We start from the raw sequence: 24,518 nt of genomic DNA on the forward strand, positions 1-24,518 counted from the left end.
TTAAATCGGATTGAGCAGATACATTTTGAAACGGTGTTTTTTTTTTTTTTTCCTTTTGTATAACTTAATCTGATATTCGTGTGTTTGCAAGTAAAATTTAGGCAGGTTACACACTTTTGATTATTGGAGCTATGTATTTTTATTCTTTCGATTTTGATCGAAATTTTTTGCAACGCAAAAATTCGTTGCGATTAACTTTTACCATTAGTAGGTCTTAGCTACCAAATGAACCGAAAATTTAAATCCTTTGTGAAAAGAAAGAGTAATATTTAAAAAGAAAGATTAGTTCATATTTGGAAGATTGAGAAGCAATCCGTTAACATCTTCGTAATCGGAGTAAATTTGGAGATAGAATATAAATATATACCTTACATAGTATATCCATTGGCAATTATTATTACTTTAATCTTTCATGTATAATGTCCATCGTTTAGACTGGTAAATTTTTCTATTTTTCCCCGCAATTATAATACTCTCAAATGTATACAATATATCAGATTCTTCGAATAGATACGATTCATAATTTATGTAGCAACTACACATGAAATAACTAGATCAAAATATCGAGACCCCCTGCTTTCCACATATACATAATACCTGAAAACTAAACGTACGTGTAAAATTACACCCATGCAAGCGGTACAACAGGACCGACGACACGAAGCTTACGCTACAAAAAAGGAGAGCGTTAAGTATATCTACCATATTAAATTCGAAATTGAAATTTTATAATGTTTATATTAGATAGTTTCCGATATGACAAGTTTATTACGTCGAGTCTATACTACAATTTCTAAGACAGAAAAAGTAAAAACAAACAAATTATTTATTGCACACGAGTACCTACTTCAATAAATTTCTCCTTTACAATAATTTTTAGTTTAATCTCTCCCAATTCGTAACGTACGCTGTACACGTATCATGTACGAAGCTTATTTTCATCTGGTGACATACATGTATACTTGTATAATAATGATTCGCAATGACAGTGACGGTGATGATGATAATGATAATGATAATAATAATTTTATATTAATATATATATTAAATTTCTTACCATCTAAGGAATTGGGTAAATACATTGCAAAATGATGAGTTAAATGTGTAATAAAATTACTTGGAAACAAAAAAAAAGAAATCGAAACTACCCGTAGATTGTCCACAATTAAGCAATTGCAAACAGTTCAGGTATTGCTTCGACGAGAATGTAAAAACTGATGTATAAATAATAATAATATTAGTAATTATAATGATTTTAATAATAATTGCAGTAATATGATAATAAGAAAAATGTACAAGTATGGAATAAAAAAAAAAATAACACAACAATCATAACATAATGATCGTCATCCCGACAACAACGAAACCGACGAACTATTGGGGGGCTGGACAAAATTTACGACAGAAATTATACAATTCCGTAGTTTCGTAACATGTATATGCTCATCATTCTCGTACCACGTACTGTATAAATTAGTCGATAATTTTGTTCAGCTGCAGGATGTCCAGTGACATGATTGAAATTCGATTGCAGGTGAGACGGTATCATTCAACAATAACATAGGGACGCAACCAATACAGTGAAGAGCATCGAGTAATTCCTAATTTTAGAGTCATAGGAACATCCTGCACGTATAAATATACATACATACGTATATGTATATATATCAAGGTATAGATACAATATATATACACGTATATATATATACACCGATGTATAATATTGTGTACCTAGTTAAACTTTGTTAAACTTTCTTAAACTTCGCATTATATCCTTCTCGTCTACTTCTTTACCCGCACACACACATTTCATATTATTTATAATGATTTTACAGATACTAATGTGTATGCACATATATGAATATTGTAACATTGTTACATGTGCACGCACATAAATGAATATTTACAATTATATTTATACAATTAGTCGTTAAAACAGGTAGGAATCAAATGTCCAAAGAATGAAAGTTGCATTTTTGACATTGACACTTCTTTATTTGCGACGTAAGGTACCAATTCAGACAATCAACCGGAAGTTTTTAACTTAAATCAGATTCAAACATACCAAACAAATCTCTCATCTCGATACTAAAAAAACAAGCACGAAGTCAAAAGTCGTGTTAAATAAATTCTAAGATCAACATACGACCGAAAGATTCGTATTTTCGACCTTATTTTTTACCCTGTGCGTAAATAACTTTTTCTTTATCTATTGGACACTTGGAATTCTTAAGATGTTTATTTCTCTCGTTTATTGTCGTTGTTTAAAAATGGTTATCTAAAAGACATTTTTCAGTTGAATTCTATTCTTCGATACAACTTCTGGGCGTATTATATCGTTTCTACAGAATGTCTTTTCAAGACACATTGCACCTTAAATAATTCTTTAAAACGACTTTTACTCGAACATCGAATTAATAAAACATTTCTGCTTAACAAGCTTTGACCTTGCTTGTGCGAAAAAAATATCTTTTAATCAAACGTGGAACGATATTTTTTTTAACCATTATTTTGTTCATTGTCACCCGCAAGGTCTCAGAAAAGCCTTGTGTATCTCTCCGTCCAGGATCGAAGACATCTTTTGTCAGGTGAAGTTCTATTTTCAAACGTTGTTCTGTGACGAATTCTGGATTTCGTATTGTCTGGGATATCAAACAGTAAGTATCTCTTGACATTCCGAGACTGCGAATGGTGAGAAGAAATTAACTTTATTTCTACGAACCGAAAAGATGGCAGGATGATGATTGTTCTGGTTACAACTATTCTACACTCCCACAGATTGCAGCGAAATTCCATCTCTACTGTATACATTCGCGCAATATTAATTTGTTCTTTGCTTTTCTCCTTCTAAAATCCATATCTCGATCCTTCGCCTCAAGCGAGAATCTGGCAATTGTTACGATAACATTTTTCAAGTCAATACTGTCCTGTCGATTCATTCAAAGAAAGGCACAATCGATGCAGATTGAGCTACGTCCGTGTATAAAAATCAAAAAGATCCCGGATACGTTTACAATATAATATGTGAACTAAAATATCAATAAATTACAAACAAACGGAAATAAAAAGTTTTCTTACTCCGTTTTCTCTTTTATACAATTTACAGTCTAGATTACATTTTTCTAGTTTCTTGGCTTTGTTTTCTCTTGATTTTTCTTTCCGAGTATTTAGGAGGTATCCCTTCATCTACTAACTTTTGTATTGCCACTCTGATGCTAGATCACGTTTTCACATACACGACGTTTCCTCACTTTTGTTCCTCCTATCCGTAAAAAGTTTAGTTGGAACATTTGTTCGTTTCTTACTTCATTTCAATTTGCGCACATAGTATATTCAATTTTCAGCTGCCCAAGTTTTACTTTGATGTCGTGAAAGGTTGGTCTCTTTTCTGGCTGAAGATCCCACGCCTGAGGAACGTAAAATACATCAAAATATTTATTAAACACAAGTAGATACACCATGGAAAATGGATAGATCAATATCATTCAGACAATTTCAATTTCTTTGTAATCTCTTTACTTTCTCTTTTCGTAAATCGACTATATTTCTCCAAAAATTAGAAAGACATACTTTTATATCAGCATATATTGCAATTTTCTCTGTAAACAATGGTCAATCCATTAGCAAAACATTTTTTAATACCTGTCTCATGATTTCGTAAACTTCAGGTGGGCATCCATCCGGTGGTTCCATTTTGTAGCCTTTTTCAACACACTTCACGACATCTGCTAATGGCTAAATTGGTTTCAAACATAAATTATTATGTATAGTATTCATTGCCTAGTTCAACAACATTATTTTTCTCATGAAATCAAGACATTGAAACGGGACTATTACGATACTCACAATTCTAGGATACGGTACTCTGCCAAAAGAGTAGATCTCCCATAGAAGAATACCAAAACTCCACATATCCGATTTGTTTGAAAATTTCTGTAACGATATAAATTACTGTTGTGTATGCGTGTCTATGATACTCTTTGTACACTGGATTGAAATGAAAAGAAAAGAGAATTAGAATCAAATAGAGAAAAGAATATTAATATTTACCAGTATTTATCAAAATACCCAGCCCAAGAAATCGCATTTTGTGATTAGGGAATCCGAATAAATTTTGACTCACATTTTTTTTTTCACATCCATACATTAGATTCTTCTTTTGCTAAGCGAGTCGAGCAAGCGACAAACAATCTGAACTGTCTGGATTAAGAAGAGAAAGAGAATATTGAAAAATAAGGACAAGTTAAAATTTAATCGCACTAATTCGTCAAATGAAATACAGGCGAATTACTTTCAATCAAACATTCTCTTCCTCTGCTGAATTTGTTTCTATAGTTTGAACTGACTGAATAATACAAAGAAATTGGATGGGTACGAATAAGTGCAGAGAAAGACACGTCAAACAATTTTTCAGTTTATAACTCTTCTTGCTCTCGCTTTGCCATATAAAGAGCAAATTCTGAGAATTAAAAAAAAAAAAGTATAAGTACAGAAAAAGATTGCTAAGAATCAGAAGGACAGATGAGCAGAGAGAAAAAGCGAGAGAGGCTTGCACTCCGTAAGTACAATCATCACGCGATTTAGAGATGAACTCACGTTGTTCCTAAGAGCCTCAGGAGCGGTCCATTTTATCGGCAGCTTTCCAGCATCAAGAGTGAAGTTTTCATCGCGTGCGAGTCCAAAGTCAGATACTTTCGCAGAGTTGTCCTCCGCAACAAGGACATTTCTTGCAGCCAGGTCTCGATGCACAACATGTCTTGATTCCAAATATGCCATACCAGCGCAGGTATCACTGCGAACGAATGCAAACGGTTCAGGTCAGTACACTTGCTATAATTTATAGTTATCTTTGTTACTCTGTTGAAGAAATCGAGGAAATTCGACATGTATAAAAATCATTTTGCGAAAAATACAGCAGAGCTATGTGAAACTTTCTGAGAATCATGGGGCAAACAGAATCCAGCGCATATGATAGTGCGATTCTGCAAAATCAACTATTTACGGCAGTTTTTGAATGAGAATTTGAAAGAATATTAATTCTACATTTAAAAAGCTTGAATTTTTTTCTCAGGTTTCTATGTCATTATAAAGAACACTAAGACGGTATAATTCACATTCACACATTTTCCAATCTATCTAGTTGTCTCACAATCAGTTGTTCCAAAAATCTCCATAAATACTTACTAGGCAAAATTGATCTGATCCTTTTTCGACACGTGAAGTCTTCCCCTAGATCTGAGGTAATCAACAAGGGACCCTTTACTCATATACTCAGTGACGAGGTACATGTGCTGATTGTTGAAGACGAGTCCAAGCAGCTTGACAAGATTGTCGTGTATAAGGGAGGTCATCAGACTCGCTTCAGCTAGGAACCTTTGGGCAGCCTCGCTGTTGTCTTTGAGCATTTTTACCGCGACTCTTTCCCCTCTGTAGACCCCTAAAAGAACGTCGCCGAACTCACCCTTTCCTATACACTCCCTCAGCTCAAGTTCGTGGGTCTGTATCACCCATCCAGCCTCAACGAAGGCCTTGGGATCAACGCAGAAGTCCTGCTTGCCCTGTTTGGGAAGCGACTTGGTGAGCTGGGTGCAAAGGCCATCGGCGTCCTGCTCGTAGTGCTCGACTAGGAGGGCGAGGTTTTCGAAGAACTCCTCGTCGTCGATGGTCAGCTGATTGTTTTTGTACTTTACTCTGTAGTGCTCGACGCGGCCTTGGAAGCACACACACAGCGTATAATCGCCAGGAAAATTCGTCGACTCTCTAACCAGGAACAGACCGTCCTCTCTTGGGCGCAGCAGCCTCTCCGCAGTTTCTCTCGATATCTTGCCGTGGAACCAGCTGAGGAATTCAAGCGTTACATTTTTATGGAAAATATGATTCTCTTTTACTTTCACCGAACATCTGTACTGTGATTTTCTGAATAAAATATCATACTATCAAGCTGTGTTGGTAATAAATTTTTTTTCTAGTCAGTCACTAACGAACCCTTTCACTTTTTAATGTGTTCACATGCCTTAAATGAAATGACATCAGCATTTCCAGTCTCCTAACAACTATAGACCCCACATTATGCATGATGGTTTCAAATTTTCAAGAGAAAAGAGACAAATAGTTGTAGTTAAATGCATTCCTCGTGTTAATATACATATTAGAGTGTTATTTATTTAGGGCTCGGACGAAATTTTCATCATTCGCCCTCCAAATCAGCTCCAAATAATTCAAAAACAATTCACTGATATTTCCAGATTATTTTCTCAAGTCTAACCACTCCCACCAAGAGAGTGGATTTCCTCAATTAAATTATAGGTGTTTCGACCACATTTTCAGCATATATTTTACTGGAAGAGTAATAATTTTTTTTTAATATCTGCAAATGCGAGATTTCAGTGGGCATTGGTGCTACTATCCGATAAAAAATTCACATTGTTATACCAGGCAATTTGGAAGAATTGCACACCTTCTAAGTCTGACGGTGTTTTTCATTTGATGGTTGTGCAATTGGTCTGGATTACCTGGTACGATGATTTGATTTTCTTTGCAATAATGAAATGGGAATTTTTCAATTTCCTTTTCAGCCATTTATCAGATGTTTCCTCACATCACTTTTTCGCAGACCAAGTTTGAAATTCTCTGAACAATTTTTCCCCCCCCGACATTCCCCGTTCTTCCATGAGCGTATCCTACCAGGAATTCCATGCTGGACACACAAGACTTTCCGACATTACATTTTCCAGGCACCGGAAGATCCCAAGAAAATGTTGCTGTAATTCCGGAATATCCATGCATTTCAAGCGTATCAAATTTTCAAACAACTTACGGCATTGCGTTCAGCTTGACTTCGTGCCTGGGGTTGTTCGTCATGGGTGTCGGATTGGCAATGTTACCCGAATTCGAGGCCATTATGACGGTGGGTGTTGTTAAATTACCACCATGAGTGAGGGATTGCGTGACGTTCGCCGACATCGAATGATGTGTCATTGTAGGTGAAACTGGTAACGGTGTTACCGTGTGCAGATTCGACAAAGCTGTATGCTGGGTCGTATTTTGGCCGAGGGAATTATGGGAGGTAAGATTCGAGGGTATTGTGTGGTGATTTTGGTTCCCATCGAGCTTCGCTTGACGTGGTGTCGCCGAAATATTCGGATATCCACCACCCGTGTTGTGATACGTAGGCATCACTGCGGCTGCCACTGTCGGCTGAATCAACCTCTGAAATCATTCGTTATGACTGAGATAAAGATTTTTGCTTATAAGTTGTGAAGGTGTAAATCAAATTACAGGAATACATATAATGCCGAAAATCTCTTTTATATAACGCGAGCATCCTTTACGCGTTTTTCCATGCGCGTTTTCTATGACGGTCCAGTGAGTCTGCGAATGCGCATGCGCGGAGTACAGAAAATACCACTTCCAAGTCCTAGGAGTTAAAGGTGGTCTTTTCAATGCTGCGCGCATGCGCTGTCGCGAGAAAATCTGACGTTACGTGACCCTAACCTCAATTTTGTACTTCGTGAAAAAACGCGTAGCATACTCTTGTTGTATATAAAGAATCGTGTGCAACAAGGAGGCAACGATCTTTTCGCCTCACCTATTTGCAACATTCGTCTTTGGCTCGTATTGCGTCCTCACGTACGACTCATATTGCAAAATTACGCCCGGCCCAAAACGACCGAATTTGCCTCCTTGGTAAACAATATACTATTTTATCACAGGTGCAAGAAAAGTGGGGCTTTGCGTATTATTCAATTTTATGGAACTGAAGTTAGAAACGTTACTGTAATGATTCACGTTTCGTAAAAAAATCGTCAATTCGTAGCTAGAGGAAATTCTGAATTGCAGTAAAATATAACAGCACAAAACGAGTTCATATTTTGAAAAGTTAATTACTTCAAACTCACTATAAACTTGCAAAATAGTGACTTCCCCAATGTTTCGTTACGTTAACGTTACTAACTTCAGCTTCATTGAATTTTGGGAGTTTATATCGCGACAAACGATTAAGCAAATTTATTCACAAGAAAGAAAATTTCTAGGTCACATTGTGACTTCACCGTTCGAGTCCTTACCAATAATTTACTACAAACGTCTATTTTTGTACAACGATAACTCAAAATCGGAAGAATCATCTCTAAATTATTTGCGAAAATAGCGGTTAAAGTTTCTAGGACTAGTGTTATCGAGACCGTCAATTTCTCGCGTTTGTTTTCAGATACCTGTATCAAAACTTACTTAAAGACAACTAAAACTCAGGGTTAACGAAATAGTGAGTAAGCCAGCTAATGATTTATATAAGCTCTCATTGTCAAACATGAAGCGGCGAGCGAAGTCTGCATAGTATCAAGTTTTAATGTAATTATACACGTTATAAAGATATACGAAAGACAAAGTAAGTGAAAAATTCTCCGACGGTATTCGTGTTCGATTTATCTTCTCTGGCAGCGATTCCTGCAGCGCTTTAACAACTCATGCCGCAAGATAACCGCAGACTCGACAGAAAGCAACCACCGATGAGTTATTATCGTCAACTTCCTCTTTGTTCTGCGTCTCCTTCTTCGCCATATTTGCATCTATTCGAATATTACTGAACTACCGCGAATTACTCACCAGCGTTGAATTCTGCAGATTTTGGCTCATTATCAATGACGGTGGGCGACCATTATCTACAAAAACAAAACAACGAGTCTTGAATCTATTTGCAAAAAATATACGAGGATTCAATACAACGCACAATCGTAAGTAAGTAATTTCATTTTGTAGTTTCACTTGATGTAGCTACATTTTGGTGAGGCTGATACAAGTATTTGAATCGATATATGTTTGTAGCTCAATTCGATCAAACAATTTGTTCGACGAAACGAAATAACAACTATAAAATATCATTCGATTGGTTTAAAATTGTTAAATCGAATGAGATTTCTTCCGAGACAATGTGAACGTTCAACACAGCTGACGATTATATTTACCAGGCTATGTAAAGGGTGTTTGAATGATAACAGACTTCACAAAGAATTTGAATGATACATTTAATTAAACAATCACTTGTTGGTTCGTTACATTCACGTAAACACTGCATCCAACAAACATGGCTTGGTTAAATTATGGACACGAACAAGGAAATGAATTTTCTGTAAAGGAAAAAAATAGTAAAATATAATATTAAAATCATGAATCACCAGACCTAGATTTCCGGCCTGATGACGTTAACGGATAATACGTGTAACGATTGTCATTGGTGAAGTTGATAAGTTGCATGATTGTGAAAAATAATAATCTATATACATATAATTATATGCATATAACTGCGTATTTCATTCATCGCGTTGCGTAAATTAATACCAAGATGCACGCCTACGTATGTACGTGTATGCAGATTAATACGTGCACCAATTATGCAAACTAGTCTCTCCGCCACTTTTGCTGCTTATACCTGCCATATTGCCAGCTGACGAATAATAGGAGGAGGAAGAAACTCGCTGCCGAGGAATATTTAATTAGGTGTTTGATTAATCGCGGACTCGGTGTTAAATCGATATGCATGCCTATAATATAATAATTTGCATGTAATTCTGAAAGTTTTCTATATCATACACAGCATAGGCCAGACTTTCACCCAGACGTGAAGACGTAATATTATTTTCATTTCGTTTCTTTTCATTTTTCGATCATAATTTCTTTACATCATATTCAAGACCGTTAACGAGTAGAAAATATAGTTTGACATTTTTTTGAGTATTTGAAAAATGTTCCTTTCAAAATCACTTTAAATATTTATAAATAATTGAGCCGTTCAATAAAATAATGTCTGATAAAATTCAGGGGAAGATTGCAGAAATTTTTTTGAATAAAATCAAAAATTACTCATTCGTTGGGCTTGCATGAAATTCCCCATATACAAATACAGATAATCTGAATATCTTATGACGTGTGGTTCAACATACAAGGCGCGGCGATGACAATTTATTACACGATCAACATCCGCGGCAAACTATTTTTCCAACCCCACCTTATTTAAATTATATTATTATACCCTCGTTGAAATAAACTGCAAATTATCAACAGCTTAACTATAATTGAGTATTTATTCAAACGATGCATGTACATTTTTTTTTTTAATACATATAACTCTTGTAAAACTGCACGTAACGATATTTATATAATGTAACAAAATATAATATAATTTCGGCAACCGTTTGAAAATTAAGACATTATTTCGTTAGTATAATATTTCCATGACGTTAAACGCGGATTTCTAACGTTAAACGTCAAATTAAAAAATCGGCTTTAATTTAACATTCAACTTGAAATTTTTCTGAATTTCATTTATACGATCAGTTGTTTCGATTATATATTTGAAAAATTGCAAACCTCATCAGTGATTTTGAGAAAAGCTTAAAAAATTGCATAATCTTTCACGATACGCTTATAAATAAATTTGAAGAATCTCTAGGAAGAAACTGGTCGTTGCATATCACCGTCTCGTCTTTTTTTTTCCCTCCGTAATCAAAAGACATTTCGACTTTCTAAATAATGATAATAATTATCGAACGACAATCGCTGTACAGTAGCTGTTATATCATCATCAAATATATAAATAGGATTCTTATCCTCTACATATCAAGTATTATCTTCCTCTCTCGGTTTTTTCTTTTCTTTATTTGTTTACTATATATATATATATATATATATATATATATATACACACACACACACGCACACACTTGCAACGGAAATGTACATCGATTGTGGTATAGATAAAGAAAACAAGTGCGTGAGTCGTAGATGTTTGTAGATACATCGTGTGAATTCATGCGGCTGTAGTTATCATCAAAACTATATCAAATGTCATATGTATGCAGTAGCGGATAAATTAAGGTTCAAAGGATTGAATTTAAAAAAATTATTAGTCCGATTATCGCGTGACGATCTGAGGTCTGAAAAAGTCTGAATTTTCATGTGTATACGTTTTATTTTGTTCTAATTTTGACTATATCCATTTCTTTTTCTTTTTTTTCTTCTTCACTCTTTTTCCGATCGAATCGTCACATTTTCAAAGAATTAATTCAATCACAACGATACTTCGACCATCTTTACATCATTGTGCGATATAAATTATAATTCGTAACGATGATAAGAGTGATAGAAATTGGCAAAATTCGATGTACATTGCTAGAGTTTGCGAAAAGTTTACTCGATTAGAATTGAGAAAAGATCGTTTAAAATTTCGCCTCATTTTCAAAATCTGTAAGTCAGCCTGACGTATGTAGTGTAATATTTTCGTGGAGTATAAAAACGTTAAAAAAAATATGGACAACGGCGAATCGCGAAATATTCAATCGCGACGAAAGATGAACGATTGCACAGATCAATTTTCCAAGCAAGCGGAAACCTTACATTGATTTTACGTTTCCCGATAGAGAAACAAGAAAAAAAAAAAAAAAACGGGGTGAAAAAATTAAATAGCTGAATAAATAAAAGATGTATTGAATAATTCAGCGTGCGTTTTTCCTCGGCATCGGCAATGACGTCAGTTATGTCATACGAGAGAAGAAGAAGAAGCAGGAAAAGACGAAGAAAGAAGGAGAAGATACCTACATATGTAATAATAAAATTTATACGTAGGTGGAGGACACATGGAGGTATTTGATATAAGGTGAGGACTCGCAGACCGACATACTAATACACATGAATCACCTTTACGTAATCTTAAGTGGCCGTTACTCAGGATAGAGCTAGACTGGTAAACTAGCACGCACCCACTTTTCATGCCACTTGAAATTACTATTTCATACGCACATCGCGCGGTGTTTATACACATATACCGTATATAAACATGTGCGGCGTGAAAGCGATTCGTACATACGAATAAAAACCTGTAAGGATTCTTTGAAACTGCACGCAGCTTAAGATTAGACTGACCGTAAATCGCCTTCAATTTGCGATATGAAATAAAATTGAAGAGAAATAATGAACTTTAATTGGCAAGTTTGTTTATTTTTTTTTTTTTTTTTTCACACAACGAGTCTCGTTTTATTCACTCGGTTTCATCGTTCTCAGAATTCCTTATTATGAGAACACACGGCACAGTTTCAATGTACTTAATCAAGTTCAATCAATTTATTCGTGAATTATGTGAATGATTTGAACCAATCTTTTACATCGATTATAAATATAATCGAGAATGTATTCGTTAATTTATTCGAGCCATATCATCGTTTTATTGTCAAAGATTGAAAAACAATTGGTGATAGTTTATTTTTTCTTCTTCCAAGCATGTAGAAGACGAAGTGTTGATTGGCGTTTGAAGCATACAAATATAGCAAGTTGATTCATACATTGTAAATGTAGATTTGTATTTAAGGTTATACAGCAGTCCTACCTTTACCGACCGAGCACTCACCGTCGTACTTATTTACGATTATCAGGATATGAATAACTCCTGAAATCCACTTTGTAAGAAAGAACGATATGATTTTAATTACATTTTATAGAGTGATTGAGAGGGATTACGTGAAAAATAAATTTTACTTTCATCAGGTAATTTCTCATATGATTTCTGTAGTCCTAAATGATTTCTCATGACTACCGATAATAACCAATGCAGAATTTTATTTTAATATTACCGTTTTAGTGTCATTTAGGATATTACGAAATCATTTCTATAACAAACATCAGAATCGTCTCAACGTCGGCAGTTTACTATTAAAATATGTGCAAATAAGAATGTAAATAAGTATGACGATGAAAACATAAGTGAATAGAAAAAATTAAACACCACGCATTATATTCCGTAGCATAAAGATGCGAGTAAAAACAAGGGGGAAAATAAATCCAAATTTGAGTGACGTAATAATTTTTTTTACTTGTATTAATTTAAATTAATTTTCAAATAATTCAAACTTAATTCTTGTAATTCAGACAAACTTCTTTAATTCGACTCAATTCATTTCAATTCATGAATATCGAATCTTTTTCACAATAATTCCCAATAATTCACTCTAATTCAAATCAGTTAAAAAAAAATCCAATTCGTTCCTTTGCATTTCCCGTTAATTCGAATAAATTTTATCTCACCCCGAACAACTAATTCTGCCACAAGTCCAAACTAATTCAAATGAACTCGACTTAATTTTCCATAATTCAATTAATCCTCAGTTAATATTTAACAATTCAATTAATTCTCATTAATTCAGGTGAATTGGAATTAATTCACAAACTTATCGACGCATCAATTCACCGAGTTATTTTCCTCTCGATTAAAAATCCGAAAAATTCCACATGTTTCAGAAAGTTTCAGCATCACCGGCAGCTTTGCTGAACGAATATATATATAATGTACGCACTTTGGGGGGCACGCAAAGTGAGTTGTATATTACGTATGTGCCTGCACGTATGGTTTCAACCGAGCACCTATCACGTACTCTTACACGACATCGTTTGCATGCTTTGCGAATATACGCGTACCTTCGCACATATGCAAAGTTACACACACACACACACACACACACACACGTATATGTACGTAAATGCTGTAAATGTTCACTTCCATTTAGGTGACATCATCGTGATCGCCTTCATGATGCGCACTTCGTAACGCTACATACATTATACATCTAGACGAGGTGGGGTTGAAATTTCGAATTTGAAAAGTTCCGAAGGCGCCAAATTCCGCATTTTTTTAGTTGCGAAACCTTGAAGTAAAGAAATCAAACATTGACGAAACGTCAAAGTTTTGATTGAGCCGAAACCCAAAGCTGAAAGTTCCGAAATGGCGTAAATCCGACGAGTCGAACTCCCGGAAGTAAAAAAAATTAGAAAATATCAAAATCCGAAGCATCGAAATTCTTTACGATCGAAGATTTTCAGTTCTGTGAATTTCTGACTTGCTGAAAGTTTCGCCACTTCCATCTTTCCGTCTTTTTCAATTTTCGATATTTTTACCTTCGGAATCATGGTCATTCCGACCAATTTCAAACCCGTCCCATGTGTATGTAAAAAGAGGGTTACGTTAACGTAACGGAACCTCGGGAAGGAAAATCATCATTGAGGAATTTTAGAACGACTTTCGAAAAGTTGAATTTTCAAAATGCGAGCCTGTTTTGTTTATCACGGCTGACTAAATTTCGGACAATCCTAAAGGTGCGAAGTAACGATTTTTCCGAAACATGCATCGTTGCAGCAACGTTACCAACTTTAACCTCATCGAAAAAAAATACCCATGCCAAAGATATCATTTTTTTTCCTACAAAGGTAGCACATTTTTCCTGCATTTTTTAGTGGAATCTGTTCTCTTTTTATTTTTTATTGTGTATATATATATATATATATATATATATATATATATGAGATTCGCCATATTACTGAAAACTGCAACTTGCATGCAGATAAAAAAAGTAAACCCACGGATTTCATAACAAAGGTTTATCATGGTAAGAAATACATTTATAAATTTATAAAACGTCAAGATTCAATTGTGTGTGTGTGCGTGGGTTTTTTTTTTCAAACTATATCCAGATCCGGAATGAATATAAAAGTTTGAAATCAGTGTAATTCGATATGTTAGATTTCTACACTCGTACATTGCATTCACCAATATTCCTCACGCATGAAAAATGATTCACTGGATATATTTAATTTCTCCCTTTTACTTGACATTCGTAAGAACGTTCACGAGACGTTTAAGCAAGAATGTAATATATTTTCCCTGGATTTTGGAAAAATTTTCCAACTTTACGTTCGGAACACGGAAAACGAACCGAGAGAAAACAATATTAGCATAAACCGGAGTAAAATGTCTGAGATATAATTGTTACAGTAAATAACAAAAATGCAATACGATATGCAGTGAAATTACAGATCAAATTTCTTCACATCCTTATCGTTTCATTTATTATTCATAGACACGTATCACGTTTCGCTAATCGCAAAATATAAACATACGGTGACGTTATGTTCGCGATGATTTCGACATTTCATGACTCATGAATAAAATCCAATTGCATTATTGGCTTTTGCAATTTTCTCGTACGAGTTTTAATGATAAACAAATAATTATCAGGATGATAAATAATAATTCTACGATATCGAGGACTCGATTAGCTTCCCAAGTTTCAGTATCTCTTTAAATATTCATCATTGTATCTCAGAATCCGTATTAGAAGCAACTATCAATTAATATTTTTCATGTTTTTCCTTGACACTTTTTTACCAACGAATCTGATTTACAGAAAATTAAGTAAAACATGAATTCGCGTGCGATTTGTCTCTATTGTTGTACATTTCATGTTTCGATAATGAATTTAATGTAAAAATAGCAGCAACAGGTTCATTTATAATAAATCTAGAATGCAAAACAAGAGATTAGAAAAGGTGCTTCAATTTTCGGGAACGTAAAAATACGCATAAAGAATATATAACGCTGCATAATAAATGTGAAAACGGATTCACTCGTTCGGTATTCTTAACAGTACAATTTACTGTACAATGACCGAGAGTAAATCCCACAACATCTGTCGGCCTTATAAATCGCGTTATAAATGTTTAACGTCCCGGTGTTTGGAAGTTGATTTTATTTGTGTTTTTTATCATTTTTCCGTCTTTGCGAAAAGCGACTGGCAATAGCTTTCAGTGATATACTACAACAAATGTTTCAAATTAAATTACAAGTATACTCAATCATTGTGTCAAGTATTTTTACCATCTACTTTGTATCCATTTTTAGTATATTTAGAGTACTTGTCAACACGTTTCTTTGCGGTTCTTATCGTTAGTAACAAATCGATTGAAAACAATTGTAATAAATTACAGGAATAATTCATTTCTGAGAAACTTACTCCTCTACGCATGAATTATAATTTTTTGGGATCGTTGATTACGAATCTGAAATCGGATTCAAAAAATTCAACATGGCGGATCCAATATGGCGGACGAAAATAAATCAAATTCGATCGCAGCCGCAAAAAAAACTCTGTCCAGTGTTTTTTGAGGTCACTGATCATGAATTTGAAATTAGATTATCAAAATTCAGTATGGCGAATCTTATTAGCAACCCCGAAAACCAGTGCATAAAGTTTTTTAACCGGATTTGATTAACTTTGAAATTTTCGTTCGCTATCTTGAATTTTTGTTATCTGATTTCAGGTTCGTAATCAGCGACCCGAAAAACCATGGAATACTATCTTCTTATAAAAGTTGACTCATCGCAATAATATAGTAAGACTTGAAAGTTTATTTTTAACCTCATTAGCCATCGTTAAGGCGAGAACGAAATGTTTGGTACGAAATTTCATTTATTTTCATCACCACTCCGTCAAAACAAAGACTTGTATCTATTATGTTTAAAATTCGTCGCAATAACACATTATAGAGTTTGAAAAAATGTCAATTACCATACAAATTTTTAATCACTAGTCAGACGCTTTGACATTATTTGTAATTATTCAATTTTTTTTTTTTCTTACTCTCGATTTGTGCGTTTCCTTGCATTTTTCGTCCCTATAAGAGTATAATAATATCACTTTCTACCACACTTTGGTGGTAATCGGAAATGAAGATTACTATTCAAAACGTCAATTGTTGTTAATTGTGAGCAGATTGTACGTGAAAAAGAAAAGAAATCAAAGTAATTCCACAACATGAAAACATATCTCATTTCTTATCTTTTTTTCCAATCGAATAATCTAAAATTTAGAAAAGTGAAAAATCAACGAAAAGCACCGTCTTCCATGTAACGTAAAATTCTCACATTTTGACAGAACCTTTCTTTTAACCTGAACAAACTTTTTAGGGGGTGCCTTGGTGAAAAATCACAAATTATTTTTTTCCAAAATACCCTAATGTACATACAATAGCCATACGATATCCATAGTTTAATTAATTATGGAGGCAAGCAACGGAGGCGACGACGATGAGCCAAATTAGTATCGCGGGATGCGATTCGAACAATTTACTTCATCCGACGACTAGATGTAAAAAAGTGAATTTGCAACAGCAGCAGCTAATTTGCCGGAAGACTGTCTTCTCCTTTCTTCTTCTTCTTATTCTTTTCTCTCTCCTTGTTGAAAATAATTAAACAGCACGACCCATCCTACCGCTGTGCCTCTCAATTTCACCATCATTATATTACAACCTTATATCCATTAAGCCCGAGACCACCTGTGCCTATTATTTCTCTCCTTCTCCAACTATCCGACAACATGGCGGCAACAGTTTCCGGTAACCGTGTATGTACGTAATATAAGTAACAGATTTATTTTTTCACTAATTAAAGGAGTTCGCACGACGTGCACGGAGGTTTTATAAAATTAACTCGCGTTAGCAAAAGGGATAAATCCATTTTTTTTATTTTACAATTTACCTCTCCCGTCCTTCATTTAGTTTATCTCGAATTTTCTTTCATTCTCTCTTCTATATACATGTTCTTTTGTTTTTCGTTTTTTTGTTTTAACGGTGTTACAATTACACCTAGATTTATTCATTACTATCGTTATTATCATCAATATTACTATCCACTCGATGAAAGCGTATATATTTAACGCGCACATGCCTGCGGAATTAAAAGTACGTGTATGATATAACCGAGAGGGAGCAGCGCGACTTTCGCATTCGTTCATAGTCTTCTAAAACCCACGCGGTAAAAACAGCACACATGATATGCGGGCAGATAAATACCTCGTCGGTATTTTTGTACAAATCGCGTGAGTATTGCGTTTATACCTGGTAGGTATTCACCGTATCTCTGCGACTCTGTGCCAACCACCATACAACCTCGTTGCGGCTTTACGCATCAACAACCGTGGTGTAAGAATTCGAAGAGGGATAAATTTAGATTCAACGAAGAAGGAAAGAGAACGAAGAAGAAGAAGAAGAAGAAGAAGAAGACGAAGAAGAAGAAGAAGAAGGAACACACATCTGGAGAGTCGAAGAGATATACATATACACACAACGCGTGCGTACGTGCGTAAAACGCAGTGCAGGCAGCAGCCTTGACCTACCGAACATATATTTCTCTCGGTTCGTATATTATCGACAAATCAAAATGTAGTGTGAAAAAGAAGACAAGACAAAACAAAACAAAACTTTAACGAGCATTGCTGAAAAGCAAAGAAAGAAAAGAAAAAAAAACCGTCTACCGAAGAGTCGAAAAACATATACCTACATTCGATTGGAGAATAAACCGGCAGATATTTGATCGAAGAGATGTTCTTGTACTGACCCTTTGAAGGTGCCATTTTTCGACTCAACAAATTTAAAAAAACCGTAAAGAATTATGTTGACAAGTTCTCTTAAATACACAAAAGATGGATATAAAATAGGTGGCAAGAATACTTATCACCGTAACTCAACCGTTTAAGCCAACGAAAACAACAACAGGAAAGTGAAAAAAAAAACAAACAAACACGAATCGATGGCAACCGCATTTTTTACCAAGAACCTGTTACTCAGAACTATCGCCTCGAGACGAGTTATCAAACGTTTATAACAACTTAATCTGGGGCTTCTGGAACCGTTAAGTCTTATCATTACCATTGTCATTATTATTTCACGATAATCGTTAATTCATTCGGGATTACTTTACGCACGGTTTACACATTTCTTCGCTTCTTTTTAGAAAAATTTTTCGTTTAATTAAGAATCGAGAGAGGGAGAGAGGGAGAGAGAAAGAGAGAAAAAGAATTTCAACACTCGCGTGTTGAAATAATCTTCATCCTATGCTCGCAAGTGTGGAAGTCTCTTTACGTATAATATTTCACACGTTCTTCGAGGTCGTCGTGTGCAGATGGAGGAAGAAGTCGACTGCGCTAACCGTGAGCATTAAACCGGCTGAAGAAATTAAGAGTCGATATTAACGCTCGTCGTTACGTGCAGGCGTAAATACTACGCGGTGAAATCGTATGATAATTCCATTCCTTCGTTCGATCGCCAACGCGATGTCGGAAAAAGTGGTTTTTCGAGAGGAAGAAAGAGAAAAAATTCCTCTCGCCCAATGTGGAATTCGCGCGAGAGTCGTCGCAGCGTTGTAAATAGTATCTATTCCGTACGGTATCAGCAAAGTGAAAATACCGCTGATGATTTTCATTCTCGAATGTCTTCTTCTTATTCTTCTTCTTCCACTTCTTCTCTACTTCAATCAAGAACGAATTCCGACGGCTCGGTGGTGAAACGCGAAGGAATTCCAAGACACGATATAAAATTCTCTGGCGTTTCTATCTTTTCGTTTACTCTCTCAGGCAAGCTCTCCTCCCTCTCTCTCTCTCTCTCTCTCTCTCGCTTTCGCTCTCTCTCTGTCTCTCAAGGTCGAAACATCAAATTCCATGGTGGGAGAATTCCGTGACTGTCGAAATTCCACGACGACTGAACACCCTGGTTATTGACGCTTGTTAAAAATCGTAAAAGCGTGAAGGAGGCGAGATCCTAATAACACCGAGTCGTCGAGGTTTAGCGACGGGTAAGCGAATTTCGAGAGGTGCTGCTGCTGCTGCATATTCCGTCCGTTCAAACATTGAATAAAACATAACGAATTCTCGCGCAAAGTGCCTGTAGTAAGTAACAGCGAATTGCGAAGGAGAGAACGTCGTTTTGTTTCTACGTATCGGGGTAGCAAGTAAATACTCGAAAAAATTAGAGCGATGAGAGGTATGCGAGGAAAGTTAGCGGACTCTTAAAGGGCCGGTCGATCGAGCAAGAATTAGGAAAACAGGGGGGAAAACGGTTAGAAACAGGTTCGAAAAAGTACGAGGTTCCACTCGGGAAGAGGAGAAAAATAAGCAACTTCGAGAGTTTCTCGCGGGTCGCTGCGTAAACTCGGTGACGATTAAAGACAAAAAACAGGGAAAAAAAAACAATCAGGAAAAAATAAAAAAGCAATTCACACACTTCCCGACGGGAAACACGGTCTGGTGTTCGTGCACACTCTAGTGCGTGGATGAGAGTCTCTCGGACTTCTATCCTCGTTTCGTGTAAAATTCTAGTAATTCTGTTTATATCGTGTTGTTTACGGATGAAGGTTGTTTTTCTGTACATTACCTCTTAACTAAGTGGAGTCGTGGTTTCCGCACTCGGTTGTATTCGTCGAGGGGTTAAACCAGCCGGACACTTTTACCCATCCACTTGACACAGCGCGACACCCGACGAGTATTTCACCTCGGACGTCAATTTTTTACCACGACGTCGACACAACACCGTAACAAACACCGTAACACTACATAGAGAACACCTTCGACTTCTGCGAGAAGCGAATGTCACACGCTCATCTCGACTCGTCGGCCATTTTGCCACAGAGCCTAGGTATCTGGTATGTAGGTGGAATTGAACGCTATAACCACTACTGTAATATCCGACAACACTTTGCGCCCACTTGGTTGGCAGCTCGTCGCTTATGTTAATTCCGCTCGGCTGTTTGGTTGGCACTGAAGTAATACGGTACGACCCGTAATAAGAGTCCACCGACTAGGCAGCCTGCGGCCATCTTGCGGCCGCTCAACGAACCTCGGCTCCATGCTCTATCAATAAATTCTCACGCTGTGCCGCGAGGTGGGGGGAATCCGTAAATACCGAAAAAACTGAGTGATTTCAATTCGGTTGATTTTGATCATTGTCTTTTCCCATGACAAATTAATGAAAGGGGTCGTTGTTACGACGACCGTAATTGTTCTCAATTCGCGATTTAAGTCTGTAAATTGAATATTTGGGTGAAACTCGTAGTGATCAATTCGTTTCCGTTAGCTGTATGTACACCTTTAATACCATCAAACTGAAGTTAGTAACGTTATCGTAACGTTTGGAATTATTTGAAATTCAGTAAACCGTAACAGATGAAAACACACTCATGTTTCCACATCTTGTTCGTTCAAAACCATTGTAAAATTAAATAAGTACTCATTTTTCCCCAATGTTTCGTTACGATAACGTTATCCATATGAAAATATTTTCTTCATTATTCATAAATGAAAGAAGAAGAAGAAGCAGTTAACATGATAATAACTATTATATATTGACAAAGATTATTTGCTTTGGATGAATGTTGAATTTCAAAAACTTCACCAAACCAGCTAATAACTGGATATTCAGGCTCTGATAATTGCTAAAGTCCCTATATCTGTATACTGTAAGACTGTATTCTGACAATAGCCAAATGACTGATCTCGTTATTATTTTTGAGGGGAATATCAGCTGGTGTCTCGCCAATTGCATGCAATGATGCACATGGTATGCGTGTACATTGTCCACGTACGTCAGTGTGTACATATAATCGCGCAAGGTGAAGCAGTGAGTCACAGTGGTTTTGGAAGCGTAATTAATGGACGACGTTGACACTGTCTCGTCGAGGTTTGCAGCACATGCGACACACTGCATACATATATAAATACATTAAACTTGCGACAGAAGCAGTCATATATATAGGTATATCACAATGGATACTCTCCAGGGTCGCTTTCGACACGATTCAATGTTATGCCTAAGGTGATCTTCATGCATTCGCATTAAATCCTCTCTCGTGCATACTATATCCACACGATATACTCGTAACTATACAATATAGAGTCTGGTATATAATGTAATGCTTGCCAAATACACATTTAACAATCAATTATTTTCAAATTTACACAAAATAATAAATATGCTAAAATTTAATTTACGAACATCGTTCTATTTCAAAGTATTTTACCATTTTTAGCTGTCGTCAAAGCAGAGAAACGATTGGCAGGCGGTTAAATTTATCAGAGTACAAAATTGAGGGAGACATTTCGCGCCTGGACTGCACAACCTGTGGCAAGTTTATCGCGATCAAGACCGTGGATGATGTAATTAATCTCGACGGTGTTATTGACAGCGATTGCGATGATATTTGGTTGGAGGTTGTAGTAAATAAATAAATAAACGATTGAATGATGATTGCTTACATTACCGTTTCTACCTTACATATCTTTCACGCATAAGTATTTTGTTCATCAGGCTAAAACACGAAAGGAAAAAATCGTCTACTACGCATTGTCTCAGATTATCTACTTAGAGCGTGATTCACCAAAGGAAGAAAAATATGAATCGGTCTTTGCTTATGCTGACGAATCTGACTTAGTTATGCTTAGATGGAAAAACGGTACGGCGATCGGATTTTTTACGCTCAAGCAAAAAGGTAACACACGTCTAGGTGAACATAAGTAACTCGAAATCCTAAGAATCCAATCTTATTAAATTGAGAAATTAACATTTTCCAATTCGGACAAATTGATTTACACTAACAATCCGTATGTATCGAAACATGCTGTTCCGAGCTGATGGCAGAAAACGTGATGCTTAAACTCGATCATATTCAAATACAAAACTTGATTTTTGTTCCATATTTTACTTGAACATTCATTTAATACCGGAAAATAAGTTTAACAACTTGGATGATATATTCTGTGCTTCATGTTCGAATAATTGACTTCAAACGATCAGCTGATAACTCAGCACGTCGCCATGCTGACGAAATGTATGTTACTAAAATATTATTTATAAAAAAAAAATTTTTGCAAAAAGTTAGGCCCTACTTATTGTCAACCAACAACACAACTTCATAAGGATAAAAATAATCTCTGAAAGAAAAATTGTCATTTAATAAACCTTCTAAAAATTCTTTCACGCACAGATTGTGACACAAGTTGGATTTCACCTCGACTAGATGCTTAAGGAAATTTGTCATTGACTGTGAAAAGCTGTAAAAAATATTAATATTTGATGACATTGTTTTTTTTACAGGTACGAAAATATTCCCTGAAAGTGAAGTGGAGTACGCGATGCCAGTGCTAGATACGGCCTACATACGTTCAGAATGTAGAGGTAATGGAATCGGCACTGAAATCATAACTAAAATAACGCAAATGTTTCCAAACGAAGACATTGGCTTTTCACGTCCGATATCGGATGGAATGTCTAAAGGTTTTGTTTACTCATTTATTTGTACAGATCGATTACTCATTAACTTTAAATATTTTTATTTTAATTTTTTTCTTTCTCTTTTTTCTTCCGTCCACAAACTGCAGTCTTGGCGAGATTTTTGACGAAAAGCAAAGAATTTCGTTTGAAATTTTGGGAAATTGTAGACGGCGGTAACGAGGGAAACAAAAAATTGGTATGGTATGGGTTGCAAAATAAAAGAAAAAGTTAATTATATTGATTTTAATTGGATAGCTGGGAAAAAAAAGAAAAACAAAAAATCGAATTAATAATTCAATAACGTGTGTATATATATGTATATATATATATAGCTATTATTTGGATAACATTTGTTATTATATATATATTTATAAAAAAAATATTAAGAAGAAAAATGATGGTTAAAATGGTTAGAGATGATATCAGTATAATATACAATATACGTTACATGCATATGATTTACACATGTATACTTTCAATCCGGTTTTACTTCCCAATTCAATGTTAGTCTTTTAATATATATAGTGTGATTGAACATGGAATGAAATATGCGGGTGGGGTGAGAAAATTTGTTTGTTTTTTCGAATTTGATCTCTATCGTTTTTATATCAATTATGTATAACATTAAGATTAAGAAGGCGGGTTTATTTAAAATTAGCCTTAATGTCGTTGAGCAGCATCGATCCTATCACCATTTTTTCACAGTTTACGCATACCTCCAAATCGTCAGTTTCTCCGATTTTTATTGTTATCAACACTAACGATTTAGAGGCTAAAGTCTGCGCCGCGAACCTGTAACCAGATTTTGAAAACTATTTTTATTTCGTGTAACCATCAATTACGTATGATTTTAAGAATTGGAAAATTTTATAGCATTTAAATGAAACGGAAAATTTACTGAAGGAAAAAAGAAAGAATAAGGAAAGAGAATTCAGCTCAGGTAATTCTAGAATAGTCACTTTTGCGACGAAAATAATCCGAAATCGAAGATAAAAATTTTTTGTTCGACATGAAAAGAAAATACAAACTTATAAGACTTCACGTTTTCTATGTCTGAATAAAGCGACTGAAAGTTGGTAAATATCTTACCTTAATATATTGCCTTCACTAGAAATCAGAGCAACATTGGCAGATTCGAATACTTTCTGTGATATAATTTTTCTGTTGTGTCCAGGAAAAGCTATTTTCACCACATGCTCATTCATCCCTTTCAACTTGGCCTGTTCCGCGGTAAAGAAGCTCTCAGTCACCATTACAGATCGTACTAATTCACCTACGGGTGCTTTGACTGTTACTGAGGACGACAGCGTTTCATTGTCTTTTTGATAATTTATGTTTAAATTAACCGGCTGCGTTGAATCGTTGAAGTTAACGCCAATTGTTGAAGATGATGTCGTTTTCGGCTGAAGTATTTGTATTGGCATAAAATCGTGAACTTGAATTCCCGGTGGCAGATTCTGAAAGGAGAAAACTATCGTCATTCCGTTTTATCGTGAGACGGTGAGTTGGTATTTGGCTAACCTGTAAAAATCAATATTTTTACGATAAATAGAAGTTTTGGAAACATGGTAAATTTTTCAATAGCTTTTTAACTTTGCATTGAA

The 24,518-nt window shown here is 35.4% G+C and overlaps 3 protein-coding genes across 10 annotated transcripts in view; 1 reads left to right on the top strand and 2 right to left on the bottom strand.

Moving 5' to 3' along the window:
- LOC124220093 (C-terminal Src kinase) lies at positions 1-20,160 on the bottom strand. 3 transcript variants are annotated; one of them, XM_046628528.2, is made up of 8 exons: positions 20,023-20,160; positions 8,605-8,660; positions 6,818-7,209; positions 5,185-5,838; positions 4,597-4,792; positions 3,847-3,933; positions 3,643-3,735; positions 1-3,407 (listed from the first exon to the last, which is right to left on the bottom strand). In XM_046628528.2, exons 2-8 carry the CDS (start codon positions 8,632-8,634, stop codon positions 3,312-3,314), a joined length of 1,548 nt encoding a protein of 515 aa, XP_046484484.1. In that variant the 5' UTR covers positions 8,635-8,660; positions 20,023-20,160; the 3' UTR covers positions 1-3,311. The 3 variants fall into 3 exon arrangements, with proteins under 3 accessions (XP_046484484.1, XP_046484485.1, XP_046484486.1); XM_046628529.2 differs by lacking the exon at positions 8,605-8,660 and having other exon boundaries at positions 20,023-20,146; XM_046628530.2 differs by lacking the exons at positions 1-3,407; positions 3,643-3,735; positions 3,847-3,933 and adding an exon at positions 4,052-4,200.
- Positions 20,161-24,518, top strand: part of LOC124220103 (protein FAM169B-like) — a 6,246-nt gene continuing 1,888 nt past the window's right edge. Inside the window, exons 1-6 of one of the 4 annotated variants that reach the window (XM_069136710.1) lie at positions 20,161-20,290; positions 21,169-21,459; positions 21,674-21,854; positions 21,952-22,132; positions 22,738-22,917; positions 23,022-24,414. In XM_069136710.1, coding sequence (XP_068992811.1) covers positions 21,410-21,459; positions 21,674-21,854; positions 21,952-22,132; positions 22,738-22,917; positions 23,022-23,146 — 717 coding nt within the window. In that variant the 5' untranslated portion in view covers positions 20,161-20,290; positions 21,169-21,409 and the 3' untranslated portion in view covers positions 23,147-24,414. Of the gene's footprint in view, positions 20,291-20,385; positions 20,724-21,157; positions 21,460-21,673; positions 21,855-21,951; positions 22,133-22,737; positions 22,918-23,021; positions 24,415-24,518 lie in introns of those variants that run through there. The other 3 variants (XM_046628559.2, XM_046628560.2, XM_046628558.2) reach the window with 3 other exon arrangements.
- Positions 23,143-24,518, bottom strand: part of rb (adaptor related protein complex 3 subunit ruby) — a 6,616-nt gene continuing 5,240 nt past the window's right edge. For 2 of the 3 annotated variants that reach the window (XM_046628515.2, XM_046628514.2), the window contains exons 9-10: positions 24,004-24,371; positions 23,143-23,706 (exon numbers count right to left, since the gene is read on the bottom strand). In XM_046628515.2, the coding sequence (XP_046484471.1) occupies positions 23,559-23,706; positions 24,004-24,371 (516 nt within the window). In that variant the 3' untranslated portion in view covers positions 23,143-23,558. Of the gene's footprint in view, positions 23,707-24,003; positions 24,436-24,518 lie in introns of those variants that run through there. The other variant, XM_046628516.2, reaches the window with a different exon arrangement.

This window comes from Neodiprion pinetum, chromosome 5, assembly GCF_021155775.2.
Source record: "Neodiprion pinetum isolate iyNeoPine1 chromosome 5, iyNeoPine1.2, whole genome shotgun sequence".
Classification (NCBI taxonomy): domain Eukaryota; kingdom Metazoa; phylum Arthropoda; class Insecta; order Hymenoptera; family Diprionidae; genus Neodiprion; species Neodiprion pinetum.